The sequence below is a fragment of the Alosa alosa genome, chromosome 22, assembly GCF_017589495.1.
Source record: "Alosa alosa isolate M-15738 ecotype Scorff River chromosome 22, AALO_Geno_1.1, whole genome shotgun sequence".
NCBI classification, from domain to species: Eukaryota; Metazoa; Chordata; class Actinopteri; order Clupeiformes; family Clupeidae; genus Alosa; species Alosa alosa.
Window position 1 is genome coordinate 1,280,753 of NC_063210.1, and position 18,308 is coordinate 1,299,060.

An 18,308-nucleotide genomic window follows, 5' to 3' on the forward strand; every position below is an offset into this window, starting at 1 on the left:
AATCCAAAATCTTGCCACACACCAGACTTATGCGACGCTGATGCATCCTCCAACTCCGTGCTGCCTTCGTTATCTCTCCCACTTGCCATTTCTACACGTGCACTCAACACCTCCACTTTCACGCAAAATTTAATAAAACTGTCTGAGATCACATATGGGCATTAGGCTACATTACGCAAGCCATGAACCGTCAAAACCCCACGATGCACACATGCCCCGAACCGAGACAAGCGAACCGATTCATCAGATTATTTTTCCCATGAACCGTGCCACCCCTACAGAGACTATAGGATGTAAGACTAAGAAGTTGCAGGAGTAGAGGATGGGGAGGACATGGGAGGCCTACTTTATTTTCTTCTCATAGTGGGTGGCCACTATGATGCCACATGGTCACATCATGTGGTGATCATATTACTGTATTGTTAGTTAACAGTTACAGGTGTTACTGGGGAATGCCAGGGATGCTGGTCAGGACTGGAGTGGGATGGTTGATGCTACAGACGGAACAGAGAGGCTTGAGATTCCTGAGTGGGTGTTTCATTACAAGTGATGCTGTGGGAGGTCTCAGGATATGGTCATTTGTCATGTCAACTTAATCAGGGATGCACACAGGTAGGGTGTAAAAAAGCGAGCATTCTAGGTGGAGCACAGGGGTAGCGTGTCCGACAAACTGGCTTAGCTGCTCATGAAGTCTCAGGGTCAAGTCAAGTTAAGTCAAATTTATTTATATAGCACATTTTGAAAGCAATAGCATTGCACCAAAGTGCTTACATAAAATAATAATAATAAAAATAATAATAATAATAATAAAAATAATAATAATAACAATAATACATATAAACATATATATATATATAAAAAAGGGAGAGGTGAGGGAGTCAGGGAGTGTTAAAAGCTAGGGAGAAGAGGTAGGTCTTTAGGTTGGATTTAAAACTACTAATAGTGGGGCAGGATTTCACAACATCAGGAAGGCTATTCCAAAGCTGGGGAGCATAGACAGAGAAAGCTTTGGATTTAAGAGAGGCAGAAGGAACACAAAAAAGACACTGGGAAGATGATCGAAGAGGTCTAGGAGGACAGTAAGGAATTAAAAGATCACATAAATACTGAGGTGCTAAACCATGTAAAGCTTTGAAAACAAACAGAAGAATTTTAAAATTAATTCTTTGTTCCACAGGAAGCCAGTGCAGTTTAGCCAACACAGGTGAAATGTGGTCACGTTTCTTAGATCCAGTCAGTAATCTGGCTGCAGCATTTTGGTCCAGCCAGCTGGAGTCTGTTTAGAGTAGATTTATTTACACCTACATACAGTGAGTTGCAATAATCAAGCCTAGAGGAAATAAAGGCATGTATAAGGATTTCTAAATCACTGTAGGAGAGAGAAGACTTGAGCTTTGCTATTGTCCTAAGTTGGTAAAAACTTCCCTTGACAACGCTGTTGACTTGCTTATTAAAAGTCAGAGAAGAGTCTAGGAAAACACCTAGGTTCTTGACCACACTGTGATGGTTAACAGACAGAGGACCAAGAGACTTGCTTACATTGTTGACAGAATTTGGTGGTCCAAAAATGATTACTTCTGTTTTGCTGTCATTTACCTGTAAAAAGTTGTTAGCCATCCAATTCTTAATGTCATTAAGATAAAGAAAAAGGTTTGTCAATGAGCAGGGATTTTCAGGGGCCACCGGTATATAAAATTGTCGAGTCCGACCTGAGGTCATTTTCCAAACCCACTCCCTCAATCATTGCACAGCACTGTTGTGTACTTTCTTTGAAATTAAATAAACAACTGAATTTAAATTTCACTACTAGCTACATACCAAACCATGGTTTTGGTGTCTGATAGTGTAGACAGATTAAAAGACACTACTCATTTCTTTTTCTGACTATTTTTTATATAGAAGAAAACTGAAACAACACATTTATGGTCGTGTAGCAAACATGGGCTGTCTTGAAGAGCCTGCCATCTAAATCTTTTGGGGTTTTTTTCTTTCTAAAAAGAAAGACCAATAAATGACGTTTGTCCAAACCTTTGACTATATATGACATATCTTTTTTTAATTACATTTACATATACATACAAACATATATTGTATTATTCCATGTCAGAAATTATATACATTTTGACCAGCAGTGCCCTAACTTTTACATGCCACACAGATATTTTGGACAAGTGTGTAGTGAGATTAGATATTATCAAACCCCCACCAGTAGTATGTCTGGCATTCCCTCCATCTCCCTTGCTTCTGTCAAGCCCCTCCCCTACTACAGCCAACAAGTGGTCAGCTGTCAGTAAGCACATGTGGTGGTTAAAACCTGCTGCTGCTGAAAATAGAATTAGAGCAGGCCAATGCCAGAGAGGGAACACACTGCTTGGTAAAAGACCTTAGAAAAATCACTGAAGACAGTTTCACAAAGGGTACACATTTAATGGATCTGACTGCTTAAACACCTCAGGTATTTGTTTATTTTTTGTGACAATGACTGTGAATGTTTTTGGAGATAGGTGATATTGTGGATCACAGAAAACATTTGGTTGTATTCTAAAACTACCAACATAGCCCACATAATGTACCCACATAATAGATTCACATTTTTCCTATACACTTTCAAGAGACTTACTGTGTTCCGTTAACTTTTAAATGTTAGTAGTTCTTTATTAGATACCAATGTATGTTTTATGTCAGTGTTACTGTATTGCCAAATATTTGCCTGGTGACCCGAATAGACCTCTCTTCTTTATCTCCTTAAGAATGGATGAACAAGATAGATTGAGTCAGGCCTCCAGTGTGGTAACCATTTCTTCATTTCCTGTGAGGCCCCAGGTATTACACTATTCACTCTTTTGTGACACATTTATGTAGTTTGATTGGATTATATAAATAGGTCGAAGGCTGAAGAATTAATTTTATTTAATGTTTTGTATAGACAGGTGAAGAGAAAGTTCAGACGTTTGGGAAAAGATGTTATGCAGTAAAAAGAGATCCTAACTGCCCTGTGGTAATCAGAGGATGGCTCTATAAAAAGGTATTCATTTGATGTTGTTTGTTATTTGCTGTTGAATGAGTCTGTTTTCTGCACCCTTGCATGATTATTTTGGCAAAATGGAGTCAAGGCATTTGAGAATTCATGGGTTTCATCAGGTCCCTTGCCACAGGTGTATGAAATTAAGCACCTACAGGAGATTATGAATGCATTCATTTCTATTTCAATTTAATTTCACTTATAGAGCACCAAAACATTACACATGTCTCATGGGGCTTTACAGAGTGTTAAAACACTCAAAGAGAGCCATGAGTAACAGGGGCGAGGAAAAACTCCTTAGAATTGGAGATACATGTAGATTAGTACACATGTGGAAAGGGACCTGATGAAATCCATGAGTATGATTCTCAGGAGAATTTGTTTGAACATAGGGAACTACTGGGAGGCTATTTTGGAAAATATCTGCATATTTAACCAGCAACCAATTACTGATTAAAAAAAAAGAAAAAGAAAGATGCTGGCTAAAAGAAAGAGAAAGAAATCTAATGTAAAATTACAGAGATACAATTTAAAATCAGCAATGGGGAGTCAAAATTGAAGATGCAACTTTGTTCTGGACAGTGCCAAGGGTGTATGGTAGCAAACAAAGTTGTATCAGTGACCTGAGTATATACAATACCATTTAAATGTTTGGACAGACCTTTTCATCCAATGTTTTTTATTGTTCTTTCTTATATTTTCTGTTGAAGATGAATACTGAAGACAAAACTATGACATAACTTCATACACACTAAAGTAGCCTCTTGATTTTTAATTGCTCAAGGTCGCTTTTGCTTTGATGGCACCTTTTATGCCTCCAGCCAATTATATCAGACTAACAAGATTAGATTCAAATGAATGGGGAGACAATCTCGAACTCTAAAAAGGAATGTCATATCAACATTAAAAATACATCAGGCAAATCCTTGAATTGAACAATTATTCTCCAAAATTGCTCAAATAAGTCTTAAAAACAAGTTGTTCTTCACGTTAACTTTAGCTCACTGTGCATGCACCAACATTCACAGCATGACTAATTGCCAATTGGTAAACTAATTGGTTATGGGGAAAGTAAACAGGAGGCAAAATGTCAATCATGCCATTTCCAACAGTTTGATTGCCTACTTACATTACAGGACAGGACTTCCAGTTCACAACTCTGTTTAGTTGTACAGTATGGTTTATGCACGGAAGGTGCAGGTGACAGCCATACTCTACAAAACAGATCCATCACTGTTTACTTACCTTTACCTATTAGAAGCCAGAATTTGTATTTACGTATGATTTACATGGACTTTCACTCATATTGTAGGACAGTATGGGACTGAAGTTGTGGAAGCGAAGATGGTTTGTGCTCTCAGAATACTGTCTGTTCTACTATAAAGGTAAATACAAAGTTGTGATTTATTTGTATTAAACTGCAGACATTCAATTGAATACATTATTTTGTCCATTCAAGTTGATATGAGCAAACAACATATGATCAGAATTCATATAAAAAGAAAATAATTACACAATATTCACATAGATTTTTAAGCTGGTGTAGGGCAGGTGTAATGTTTATGAAATTAAGATAAAAGAGTAAGCATGTTTTTCCCCCCCTTTAGACAGCAGGGAGGAGACGGTTTTGGGCAGCATCCCTCTGCCAAGCTACAATGTTCTCTTCTGTACCCCAAGAGAATGCAAGAACCGGAAATACACGTTTAAAGTAGGGAAATGATGGAATGACAACATTTTTACATGTTCCATGTTATTGGGTTGTGAAAAGAGGTATTTACAATTTATCTTAATCTCACAATGAAAAAGATGAGAAAAAAATCCAACCTGGAAGAGAGGGAAATTTATAAAAAAACAATGCATCATAAAAAAATTAACAAAAATATACAGGTGAATCTCAAAAACCCGCAAATTTAAAAAACTTTCCTATCTAGATTCCTTACACATAAAGTGAAATTTGCGTGTGTCACGGTCAAAGTTGAACCCTGTTGAACTTTGACCGCGGCACGCTGTAAATTATAGGTCTTTTGTGCTGAGCCCGGCGGTAACCACAACAAAAATCTTTAGGACATTACCTCAACCAAGTTCACCAAGCTCGCCGCCATCTTGCCAAAACCTTTCTTTTTAGTAAACTTTGTGTACACATACAATGTTCTCAATGCTCGAGTTCATGTGTACAGGTCAGGGGCGGAGCTACGTGGTGGCCAGGGGGGGCCACGGCCACCACTGGTCAAGACTCGGCCACCCTGCTTGCCCCCCAGCCTCATTCAGTGAAAAGTAAATAAAATTGCTGCCGTTCTCGATTTTTGGAAACTGACTGTATTGGAACATTAATACATTTCAAGAATGTGGTGGTAGCTTGCCCCTCACCAACCAACACTTTGCAAAGCAGGGACTGAACCAATTACTGCACTACACTCGATCTATGACCATTGGCCCAGTCAGGTAGTGTAGCTTACGGTTCTGATCAAATCGTGCAGGCTGCAGCAGCAGCGGGGCCATTCAAAGTGGCCATCTGTTAAAAACACTTGACAGTAGACTACTACTTAACCTCAGTAACAACAGGTGAGTTGATGATGAGTTGGAACATTAATGTTAATAAGATGTTAGAATGTGTCACGAATCATGGCAAAGTAAGCTGCGTTGGGTTGTCCTTGTTAGGTAAATAGGCTAGTCTCATTGACGCGTGGGGCTGATCAAAAATAAGCGGATTCCCGCGGTAACGCGGTTACAAAAATATTTCGATAATATTCGGATGAAATGTAAGCAAGCATATTAGGCACATATCTCCTGACGGCTCCATTAAAAGTAGGTTAATAGGCCCTAGCCTATAGATTACTTTATAAAACATAATTTGCTGACTGCGTGTGGTTCTTGCCACAGCTGGTCAGGCAGAGGCAGGCTGCATTGCCTGAGTGGGGAATGGAGACAGTGCAGGAAAGGTTGAGGACCGAATAATTCAAAGTATGTTTGTTTGGTTGTTTGCTGTGCTTTCAGACATGATTCATTTTCAATAGCACAATGGCTTAATTTCTTAATTCAGAGCTAATGACAGTCAGCCTTAGTGTAAGGCTAAATCTAAACAATTAGAAGAAATAATTGCACTAATCCCATGTTAAAGTACTTGGGGTGGATATCAGAAATAAATATAGTTTTTGCCATCATTATAAGATTACATTTTTGCATACAATATTTGTAGTAGGCTATTTATTATTGTTCTTTGAGTTATTGTCATGTGGACAACAAACTGTTTAATGGAAAGCTTTAGTGTTTACGTTTTACAACTTTATCAGCTATTATGATGTTCAAACTGTGGAATTTGGTTGGCTATTACTTGGTTTGATGGCATATTTGAAGTATTTCCTCTGCTAAATAAGTTCAACCAGGTCAGCTATATTTCTGGGGCCGTATTCACAAAGAATTTTAAGGCTAAAAGTAGCTCCTAAGTGGCGAATTTAGGAGCAACTCCTAAAAATAATGGGTGTGTCACTCCTAACTTTAGGACTCCTAATTTTTTTCACTAAAAGTAATTTAAAAGCATTTTAGACCTAAAAGTAGCACCTAAGTCTGGGACAGCTTAAAAGAAGTCGAGAGGACTCCTAACTCACTAAGACCTATTCACAAACAGCTTTTTGTGGCATTTCACGTTAACCTGACTCTTGCCAGATGAATTTCGTTCCGCCTAGCTCCACTCATCCATCTGGAACCGATCCATTTAAGTGTTGCTTCAGAAGGCTGGGCCTAATCAAAAAATGCTTGCATATGATTGAATAAGCCACTTGTCCGTCATCTATTGACGTAGGTTATTTCAACCACTCACATCGAAGCCAACCTGTGACGCTGATAACAGTCTCACAGTCGCTTCTACGCTTATGTCACATCTATGAAACTCCCGCCTGGTCCTGATTGGCTGTACCATAAAATCGGGTTGCAGAAATCACTCTCAATGGAAGAGGTCCCAGATGGATGTGAGTGAAGCTAGGCGGAGCTAAGCGGAACGAAATTCATCTGGCGAGAGTCAGGTTAATTTCACGTTGCGATGTTTTTAAATGCGTAGCCTATGCGGCAACAGGAGCTTCCAATCGCGAGGGAACAATTTTGGATTCATAAAAGGATGCAATAACGCCACCAACAACAACCAAAACTATTCATTGTTAACATGTAAATTAAATGAAACGTTTCATTGTGAATCAAATTAAAATGTTCTCCTCTTTGCAAACGTAGGCATAGTGACAGATTAATTTAATAATGTTGCAAAGATACTGCATTAATCCGTAGGTCTATGTTTCATTAGGCTACTAGGCTATTTGTTTTGCCTTACTCTTTATTCATTTAGGCTAGGCCTTTTATTCAGTTATTCATCATCTTCCGGCCCTTCGCGACTACTTGTGTAGCGCATGCATTCTCAGACCTGTCACCTGTCACTCATCATCGTAAGGGAGGTGTTTGGAATCATTCCTGCGTTACAATCATAAGCCAATCAAGGTGGTCACTTCAGTCAAGCTTGTGCATGAGTAATGACGTCATCCATAGCAACGAAGACTCACTCTTAGTTTAGGAGTTGTCATTTTTCCTTACTAAGAGTAGGTCTGAAAGGCTTTGTGAATAACTTTTAAGAGAAAACTCCTAGCTAAAATATTTTAGTGTGATTTAGGAGTACTCCTAGTGGTAAGATAAAAGGCTTTGTGAATACGGCCCCTGAACTTTTATTGGAAATGTGGACCATATTTCAAATACCCACCATACCATATACATTTACAGTAAGATTATGATAATTCTGCTTTCTTTAATGTCACATTTGTAACATATTACAGAATGTCCTAGACTCCCAGTGTCCTCCAGAAATGTCAATTTCAGGATGAAAATGCCTGAAAGGTGTGTTTTGCACCAACAGATGGTATTTTTGGACTTTTTGCAATTGTCAAGGTTCTCCTTTAGCTAATCATTAAGAACGACATCCAGTATATAATGTATATAATCACAATAATATAATCACATACCAAATTTTACAGTGGGCTATCATGATTCAGTGATAGTCTTATTGAAGCTTATTTTACAGTAACTGGCTATTAATTGATATCAACAATCTTGACACAGGACCTATAATAAACAACTGTATTTCATAATCCCCCATACAACCCACCTGGGGGTCATTTCTAGAAAGGGTAGTGCTAACTTGCGTCGCAACCTTGGTAGTACGCTCCATCGTTCTTGGATTTGGTGTTTCTAGAAAGGGTAGTTCGAACTCTCAATCGCAAACAAGGACGCAAAGTTTGGTCGTTTGAACTACTGCCCCTAGGCAGTCGCACTTATGTCGTTCCTTGGTAGTTGCTGTTGGTGTCCAGAGCGCCTAACCAAAAATCACAACTGCCTAACCAAAAATTGCGGATGTTTATCTCGTGACTAAATGATTGATCTATCCTGTAGCTTAATTTTGATTAAGACACTGACTCCCCTACTTGGCTCATTCTTGCTATTTATGTTAATTCGAGTATTGCCTTGCTTTTAGTATTATAATCTTCCCAGACTCTTAAAACAGCAGTGATAAATGGTGTAGTGGCTAGAGCAGAAGACTTAATGTTATCCCAACGTTGTAGGTTCGATTTTCTTATGATGTGAGATTGTCCTCTTGCTTCTCGCTACCTGCAGGTGAACTGTGTGACACGTAGATTCAATTGTTTTTGACTGATGTATTGTACCTATGGTCTCTCGATGTAGAGTAACTATATACATAAATATGTATGGTCAAAACCTATTGTTGTGTCTCGTAGGCCTACTCCGAGATAAAAAGAAGAGCTAGGATGCGAACTCCGGCCAAGTGCGCAATGCACCAACGCGCTGCCGTTAGGCCACGAGACAGTTGATAACTTATGGGATACCCAGATATTTGTCCAGGCTATATATTTTTTCCAACACAGATATTTAACACAAATAATGACTCATATTGGTCTGCTTAAGTTAACTGTTTTATATGCTTGCAATAGGTTTAGGTTTTGGCTGATGGCAATGACAATACCAGCATTAATCACTTTCGGTTTAGATTAGAAACATGTCGACATAGGCGTGACAGAACATTTAGGGGTGGGGTATTACACGCGTTTCCACTGTTTCCACCAATGATATGTATCGCTGCATCATCAACAACGTTGTTGGAACTATGGTGTTCGAACGTCGGAGGTAGCGAATTGCGACACAGGTACGATGCTTTCTGGAAACAGGTGTAACAGTGTCGTTGTTTGGTCGCAAGTTGCGTCGTACCATGGTGGTTAAGCAACGTCGTTGCTAACTTTTCTAGAAACGACCCCCTGCAGGCTAAACTGACTAAAGAGAATTGAGTCTGCTACATTTATTTATATAAAGCAGGGGTATTCAATTCATCTTCAGCGAGGTCCAGTTACGGAAAATTTCCTCAAGCAAAGGTCCGGAGCATCATAATGTTTAACATGCGTGTTTAGGCTGTGTATGTATGTGTAGGCTATATGTATATATATATATATATATTAGGATGGATGGATGGATGGAGCCTAGTTGTAGGCCTAGGCCTAATGTTTAATGTGAAATAAAATAAGTAGCCTAAAGGCAACATTCGAAATGAGGAGAAATAAGGCAAGATAAGAGTAATTAGGGAGAAAAACTGAGTAGCCTTGGCTATTTTTAAGATCTTTACGTGAACTTAAAATAACATTTGAGCTGAAACAAGGATGGATATTCCACAGCTGGTTCCTTGAACTCATTAATCAGCAAGTTTAATTTTATTTTTTTATTTTTTTTATGTTGACCCGAAATCCTGGAAACCCAGGAACATCACGTTGTTGGGCAGTGAATGCATGTAGGCTTAACTAGATTGTGGTGGATCAATCATATTGCCTTCTAAATCGTAAAATATTCTGTGGTCTCAGTTCACTGTTGAATGGCCTAGCCTACCCTATGCTTGCTCAAAATATATGCTTTGTCTAGTAGAGGTGCTTCAAATTGGCGCTTTTAAAAATCGCCTGTCTTAGAATATGTAGAAGAGGTCCAGGGCAATTCCGCGCAAAACTGTCACATCCATATTTAGTTGGCGTTACGGACGTGCGTGGCCTGTTGCCCCCGTATCGTTATATAAAGCTCTGTTCTCGCTGTCTAGCTTTCTCCTCTTTGAGCAATCGATGATTTGAAAATAACTTACTTATCGTTAACTTAGATATCCATCTGATTGTTTCCCGTCTCCTATCTCCTCGCTCGTTTCAGGCTCAGTGAGTCTCTTCCCATAGGCTTACTCTCACTCGACAATATCAGAATTCACAGATTTCACTGGCTGAGTAGCAGCAAGCGAAATGATGGTTCCTGAAGCTCCTGAAGTAAATGCTGTTATCCTAACCAACGAAACATTTAGCGCAGCTTTAACATCTTACGTGAAAATCTAAATTAGGCTATTATGGTCCGGGATAACGTCATGGTCCGGACTCGGACCGCGGTCCGCCATTTGGGGATCCCTGATATAAAGGATGCCTTGAATGCTTCAAATAGGATAAACTGTAAAAAAGGGTCATCTTATTCTTGTTTAAACACAGGCTAAATGAATATGCAAAAAAAGCAGGACAGGCATAATTTTCTCTTTACTAATAGGCTACTCATGGTTATAGTCGGGTTAGAAAAAAGCATCAGGCGAGTTCAGGTTGTCTGTGAATGTGAAACCTGTGCATCAGTGTTGGCTTTACACAGTTTATTGGCATTATTAAAATAGGCTATTCTAATCTTCGAAACATTTAAAGTGGTTTTACTTTTCATATAGTAGTTTTGGTTCTCACGTGCCACCCCAATAAAAAGTCTGGACCCAGCTGGCCCCCCCTATAAAATAATCCTGGCTACACCCCTGTTTCCCATGTTAAAGAATGACTAGGACATCATGGTCTCTGTGTCCCTTTATTAATTTATTATTATTGATTTACCTTAATGAAACAGGAAGTCATGAAATACTGCATACAAGTTCATAGACACTTTCATTACTTTTTAATATCACTTTTAGTTTGTTTATATATTTTTTAGGGGTACAAAATATTTTATGTGCTTTTGCCAAAAAAAAATATTTCTTTATAACACATTGTTACATGTGTTCATACATAAATGTGTTCATTGTTTTATTACTTTCGTTACCAAGGGTCCCAATAAATGAGGAGGACACTGTGTTTGTGTTTGACAGGTAGTACATAAAGGCATGCGCACCTACTTCTTCAGTGCAGACACCCAGGAGGATATGCTGGGCTGGGTCAGAGCTATCAGCCAATCAGCAAGCATGGACACAGATACCACCATTTCTAAGTGAATTAATCCTGTTTCATTTTCCTGTTTCAAGACTGTCTACAATATTTTAACTGCAAAACCAAAGTTAGGTTGTATTATTACCCACTATTAGGTAAACATGCAGTTGTGTAATATGTATTATTATTATGCCATTACAGTTGTAATTACTTTGATGTTTATTTGGGTGATGTTTATTGTTCCCCCAGGCGTTGCTCTAGTTACCAAGACTTCACAGAGGTAGACAGCACTGAGTTTGTGCATACTCATCATAATACATCTATGAGAGATGTACAAACCAGCAAAAAAACGACTGAAGCATCAACTAAGCATCAAGGGGAAAGAGCAGAATCTCAGATAGAGAATGGAGGGAAAAAGAAGATTGTGCAAAGAAGGTATGGTAAAATTAAAACATCATCCTAGCAATCTAATGTGAATGGTGTCAATTAGGAAGGATACAATGTCCATAAGATTTTGCCTGTAGTCTTACTAGTAATTCTGAAATCATTTGGACTGAAGCTCAGATAAATTCATACATTCACATATAATTAAGAGTACAGTATGCATGATGTGTCCCATTCACAAGTTAGAAAAGAGCTGGCAATTCTAGACCTATGGTCTACTAGTATGCATCATAGCATAAATAAAACTGTTCTGTTTCCTGTTATGGCTTGTGTTACAGCCATAAATAAACGCTATAGTGACAATAATTTTGTAATAATTCTAACAAACATTTTATGTCCTACTTTCCCTGGTATTTGGTATACAACACTTACAGGAAACCTCAGACAGGTTGGGTTTTAGCCTACTGTAGCTAATTAAATTTTAATAAATATTTAATAAACATTTTTCTGCAGAGCATGTGCATTCTGGATATTTGCATGTAGGTGTATCAGAAGTATTTTACCAATCCAAGTTTTTGTGAACTATTACTCTTTTTAGTGAGCTGTCAAACAAAGAACAGACTGATGAATGCTGCCCACCCTTCCTCTCTGTTCCAAAATACTTTCCCTCCTGTCCACAATCCCTGAGCTTCAGGGGTCAACTAGACTCACGTCCCCACACTCCAGTTGGGAGAGTTGACATTAGACCTAATAATGACCTGCCACCAATACCACCTTCCAACAAACAAACATTTGGTGTGGAGAGACATGCACACAAGGTAAGGAAGACATAAACACACACACACACACACACACACACACACACACACACACGTTTCAAGGTACACATGAGTTGTTTATATAATTTCTAATATAGACTCTGTCATCATTGGATATGTTTCTGCAGGGATCTGTGAGCAGCCAGTTGCCACCTTTACCATCTTCCCGACCCTCCCCTAATTTAGGAAACCCACATTATCAGTCCTTTCGCAGTCAGTCATATGTATGCCAACATCCAGCAACTCTGGTACTGTTAGCCTTTGCTGTTCACAGTATTTGTATTTTAATCTGCCTGTTGATGTGAAAGTTGCTGGTCTTTATTTGTACTCATCTTTTTCCTTAGCATTTTTGTGAGTGCTCCCGTATAAGATATTGCACTATAAAGCTGCTTGAAAAATCTGTTTGTTTTTTTTCAGTCTGAAAGGTATGATGGATTTCAAGGAAGTGAAATGCATTCCAGCAAAACCCCTGACAACCACGTTGATGTAAGACAATGATACAAAATGAGTTAATTGCTTGCTATGATTGATTGAATTATAATCTCTTTTGCATGTTCTTTCAGATTTGTTCCTCCTCTTCTCCTCCCTTTTACCCTGCTCACGCTGACTCATCATTACTTTGTCACTTTCAGGCTGTCTTAACAAAACTCTGTGGATGTGATAAGCAGCTTCAGGCTCTTTGTGTAGAACTGTCTCATTTGCAAGTGGAAAAGGTGAGTAGTGTCTCTGAAAAAAAGTTAATCTATCTATAAATTACAGGAACGTCTGTCTGCTTGTCTGTCTGTTATTCGCATATCTCTCGAACCATTAGTTCAATTGATTTCAAACTTGACAGGTGTCTTACTACAGGCACGAGTAAGTGACATTGTTTGGATAAGTAATGCAAAAGATATCGTTAAATATATCGGTTAAACAGTGTTGTGCCAGTTCACAGCTTTTCTGAACTAGTTCAAGTTCAGTTCATACATGCTCAAAGTGAACAGTTCACGTTCAAAGTTCACAATTTTAATTCTGAACTAGTTCAAAGTTCAGTTCATTTTACTTTTTTCGTGAGATATTTAAATAAATACTTTTTTTCACACTACGAGCTAGAAATCACTATACGTTCTTTGAAGCTGCTCATTAGACATTTGCTCATGACACTGCAATTGTGGGTTTCTTACCAGGTGATGAAACTTGCAGCAGTACAGACAAGGTAGACCAGTTCTATACTTAGTGCTCTCGTCGTTTCGCCTGCTTTCTGGGCGTTGCTATGCCTACCCGGCTCTGCTGCAATTCATCACGGGTAACGTTGTGCGGAAGCCAGTATGCTATTCAACTATTCTCAGCCGGACACTACGTTGCCCGCAATGCATTGTGCACACATGTCAAAAACCATTTCTGTCTGGTTAAGCGGCACCAGCGAGAATACAGGAAGGAGGAACTTTCTCTCGTTGCGTTTCAAAAGAGAAAACAGATGTCACTCAGTTAACAAATTCCAACGTTCATTTACAGTGATGTCTGCCGTTCATGACACATAATGTGAACTAATTCACGTTCAAGTTCTTTATTAAAAAATGTGTTGCGTTCAGTTCAACGTTCAATGAACGCGTTCTTTTCAACTCGTTCACGAACAACACTGCGGTTAAAAAGCATACATTGGGTTTCTCCGCTCACACAGCACAGCGCAGGGCCAGAGAGGATAAGCGGAGTTTTGGCAGCACTGAATCAGGGCACAGCACGGGTCAAGATGCAAAATGTTTGGATGATTATCATGTCTTACACATCAACAATAAAGACTCCCTGTAGTTTGCTTGCATAAAATGATTCCGCTGATTTTGCAACAACACACCAACAAACACGGGTATGCAGTGGCTATTCAAAACAATGTCAAAATTATGTGCAATAAACTGACACTTCGAATAGCCCCGGCTACTTTGGACTGTCTTTAGTCTTTGAATCAACAAACAACAATTCTGACTGCAAGGTCCCAAATTGAAACGAGTGGCACAGACAACGAGTGACAGACAGAGCGTGATGTCACTTATGGGCTAGCCCTACCAGAGACATCGTTGCAAATTTCATATGATGATGCATCATTCCACAAAATGGTTTGCCTTCTCTATCATCAAGTTATTCAATAGGCTAAACATACTGTATAGTCTTTACTCAAAGCTTTAGGCTTATGCCATTTTGATCAGCTACAGACAAGGAGTGGCAGACAGAGCGTGATGTCACTTATAGGCTAACAGAGATTGTTTTCACATCGTTACAAATTCCATATGATGATGCATCATTCCACAAAATGGTTTGTATTTTCTATCATCAAGTTATTCAATAGGCTAAACATATAGCCATGACTCAAAACATCTGTTAGGCTTATGTCCTTTTGATCTGTAAAAAATGTCACACGCAGCCATGCTTAAATTCTGCTCACTGCACATTTATTATATTGTAATATCATATTCAGTATTCATTATTGAATGCTTATAGCTGGAATGCGGTTTTCCCCTATTATCATTCCCTATTTTTAAAGCAGGCCTACCTGCGGGCATGTAATTGGGCTATAGGTTTTCTACAGGAATAGCATGTTTAAAAGGGCACTACATTAGTATTACTTAAAAAACACAATTTCAGGTGGTTGGGTATGTTCTGTTTGTAGGAAAATCTTCAGGCTGCTCTTGAAGTGAGCCACATACAACGGGACGAATGCAAGTATACAGAGGCACAAATGAACCAGAAAGCCTTGCTACAGGAAGAGCTGGTCACCCTCAGAGCTAGAATATATGACGTGTCAATGGTACGTTTATTACAATACTACAGACGCTACCTTCAGTCTTCTGACACAGTCGGACACAAACTATTATTATGGCAACATTATGTGGCATACTGGATATTATGACATGGTATGTTGTATTCTGTATGGACAGGACATGGATTATGTGTGGTGCCAGTATGAGAGGATGGAATCTGAACTGGCAGTGTTTCGCTCTCAGCTTCAGCATGCATGCCACTATGGCCTACATCAGGTAGACTTGTACTTGAATATGCTAACTATTATTATCACGTCTTCTGTGACAACTGAGGACAAAAAAGATAATAATACCTTGCCACCTCCATTCTTTTATTAGGAGCAGCACAAAGCACAAAAGCAACTGTGGATGATGGAGGACATTCTGTGTGGGCTGAGAGACAGCAGAAATCACTACAGACTAGTATTAGGACTGCATGACCAGCCAGGTAAGTGATTGTTAACAAGTGGCTGATGATATCAAAATCTGATTAGGCACATCTGTCTAGAATTTGACATGCAGTGGCAGAAAAATCCCTCTAGTAACAAGCTAGCAACCACGACCATAATGTCAACCTAGCAACCACCATAGGAACCAACATGATTACCCTTGCAACCAGCATAACCACCATGTCTGCCCTAGCAACATCTAGTAACACTTAGTGACGCCTTGAAACACCTAGTAACTATCTCTGTATTATCTGTTTTAACTACATAATGATATTTAACATTGCATTATCTTTGCATTTTCATGCATTGGTAATTCCTGGAATAGCATTTCTAGTTCTTCTTCTAACCAACATTTCTGTGTTTAATTCAGTTTGAACAATTTAAACGTAAAAAAAGAATTTCAGGGTGCTTGGTTAAAACTTTGACGCATAGCTCTTCAATAAAATATTTTGGCTATGACTTCTCATATTTGTGATCTTTTTGAGGTATTAAATAAAAACTAATAAATGTCACAAACTTACACATTGGCCATCATAATAAGGCTATCAAGCACCTGTAATAATATTAATAATTGCAAAAGGGTTCTCCAATGTTTTCTCAGTTAGCCTTTTAAAATGATATCAGATTAGTGAACAGAATGTGACTTTGGAACATTGGGTGAATGGTTGCTGATAATGGGCAATGTAAATATTGCATTAAAGATCAGCCATTTCTTTCTACAACAGTCAAGAACCCTTTTTTTGCAATTATGTAAGCACATAATGTAATCTGAGAACTGATGCCCTGACTAAAAACAAAAACAATGCAACTGATCTCAGCTGGTATTCTGTCTATAATGGAGTGGAATTTACATTTTTAAGTGACCCCAAAGGTTTGACCGGTAGTGTAGGGAAAACCAGCGACATGAAATTACCTATTATGATTATTATTTGTCATTGCACTTTTTAAATATTTGTTTATTCAATTTTACACCCTTCAGGTGAAGAACTAACTGGACACAATGTGGTAAGTTATTTCAGTCAACAGCCTGCTTAACAAAAACTGATATTATATACTACTAGGCCTACTGTGTGTAGACAGTTTTATTTTCTGTATGATGACTGATCACCTTGCTATTATTTGTGTTTGTGTGTGTGTGTGTGGGTGTGTGGGTGTGCGTATGCGTGTGTGCGAATGTGTTACATCCAGGAAGTAGAGTTGAATGCCCCATTTGCTCCCCCTCTGACTCATGACCTTTGGACAACCAGCCCAAATATATGTAGGGTAAGGCTATGTTCTGAGAGTGTATTTCACAGATTGCATGTAAGAATGATGACTATATACCATAAGATACCATGCATTACATCCACACTGACTGTGTATGCACATTATTTTATAGGCTGCAAGATGTGATTCGCATATCTATAGCAAACCATTTTCTTGCTACCAAGAACAGAAACAGGATGACTGGAATCAAGGTTACTGAAAATATCACTGTCTAGTATGATAATGAAATGGAATATTCCAATATAAATCCAAAAGATTAACAATATGAAGCTACTTGTTAGTCTTAACCATATTGTTTCTTTTCTCCTTACTATAGGTAATAAAATTCATACCTGGCCATCAGCAGATCCAACTGTGAATATTACTAGAATGAATAACACATACAAAAAGGATTGCAGAGTAAGTGTAGAAAATACTGAGGCTAAAACCAAGTCAGATGCCCATGTAAACTGCATGCTAACATACACAATTCTCTCCGCATCAATTAGAAGGAAATGAGAGAGCAAGAACAAACCGAGGGAATGATGAGTTATGAGGAAAGGACTGATACCCAGAGGGAAGCATCTGTATCCAAACCCTCTGCTGCCGAACATGATTGGAGATCCGATTTGGATGAAGCCACAGCTTTGCCCCTCAGGGTGACACGTGTCATCACAGCAACTCTGCCCTCTACACTCATTGCACATCGAGTCTCTGTGCAGGACCCACCGTTTGAACTGGTTAATCCACTCCCAGAGCAAATACCCCAAATGCTGCCTAAAAGGGCTCCAAGTAAACCCACACGGATGTCTTCTCAATACACTGGTCTCAGGTTACAAGAAGAAGAAAAAAGTGATATGACAGCTCAGAGAGCAGTAAAAATGACACGACAAAGGAATGAATTATCTGGTAGAGAAGCATCTCAACAAAGCAGAAGACAGTCCAAACATCAAAAGAACCAAGGCAGGGCCAGGAAGTCGATGGGAATGTGAATCCAAACTGTGAAGAAAGAAGAGATCAGGTCAGATTTATAACATTTCAAATGTACATTAAGGTGTTAAATTGGACTTTGCAAACAACTTTGTTGTTATAGATAGGTTTGATATGTTTAAAGGCAGGCTCAGACAAATATCAAATACAGAAAAAGAATGCTTCATGCAGGTTGTATTGTTAAAATGCAATTACTGTAGCTTTTATAAACAATGTTTCTATAGACATTAATGTCACAACTGTTGACTTTTAACCAGAACTCAGACCTTAATCTTCGCCCTGAGCAGAGAGAAGCCAAACTGAAGCGAGTTGAGCGTATTAGACAGAGAGTCATCAGAAGGTGGGTATACAGTGTGTTTGGACTAAACATACATGTGGAATGGAAGAACTGA

The 18,308-nt window shown here is 38.7% G+C and overlaps 1 protein-coding gene across 7 annotated transcripts in view; it reads left to right on the forward strand.

Moving 5' to 3' along the window:
• Nucleotides 1-18,308, forward strand: part of si:ch211-234p6.5 (pleckstrin homology domain-containing family A member 4) — a 39,280-nt gene that overhangs the window by 18,434 nt on the left and 2,538 nt on the right. For 3 of the 7 annotated variants that reach the window (XM_048233844.1, XM_048233848.1, XM_048233847.1), the window contains 19 exons: nucleotides 2,751-2,823; nucleotides 2,927-3,025; nucleotides 4,335-4,407; nucleotides 4,630-4,730; nucleotides 11,202-11,320; nucleotides 11,509-11,694; nucleotides 12,242-12,461; nucleotides 12,590-12,709; nucleotides 12,879-12,947; nucleotides 13,094-13,174; nucleotides 15,103-15,240; nucleotides 15,371-15,469; nucleotides 15,572-15,680; nucleotides 16,661-16,686; nucleotides 16,870-16,944; nucleotides 17,060-17,138; nucleotides 17,264-17,346; nucleotides 17,436-17,947; nucleotides 18,174-18,256. In XM_048233844.1, the coding sequence (XP_048089801.1) occupies nucleotides 2,751-2,823; nucleotides 2,927-3,025; nucleotides 4,335-4,407; nucleotides 4,630-4,730; nucleotides 11,202-11,320; nucleotides 11,509-11,694; nucleotides 12,242-12,461; nucleotides 12,590-12,709; nucleotides 12,879-12,947; nucleotides 13,094-13,174; nucleotides 15,103-15,240; nucleotides 15,371-15,469; nucleotides 15,572-15,680; nucleotides 16,661-16,686; nucleotides 16,870-16,944; nucleotides 17,060-17,138; nucleotides 17,264-17,346; nucleotides 17,436-17,918 (2,233 nt within the window). In that variant the 3' untranslated portion in view covers nucleotides 17,919-17,947; nucleotides 18,174-18,256. Of the gene's footprint in view, nucleotides 1-2,192; nucleotides 2,456-2,750; nucleotides 2,824-2,926; nucleotides 3,026-4,334; nucleotides 4,408-4,629; nucleotides 4,731-11,201; nucleotides 11,321-11,508; nucleotides 11,695-12,241; nucleotides 12,462-12,589; nucleotides 12,710-12,878; nucleotides 12,948-13,093; nucleotides 13,175-15,102; nucleotides 15,241-15,370; nucleotides 15,470-15,571; nucleotides 15,681-16,660; nucleotides 16,687-16,869; nucleotides 16,945-17,059; nucleotides 17,139-17,263; nucleotides 17,347-17,435; nucleotides 17,948-18,173; nucleotides 18,257-18,308 lie in introns of those variants that run through there. The other 4 variants (XM_048233849.1, XM_048233846.1, XM_048233845.1 and 1 more) reach the window with 4 other exon arrangements.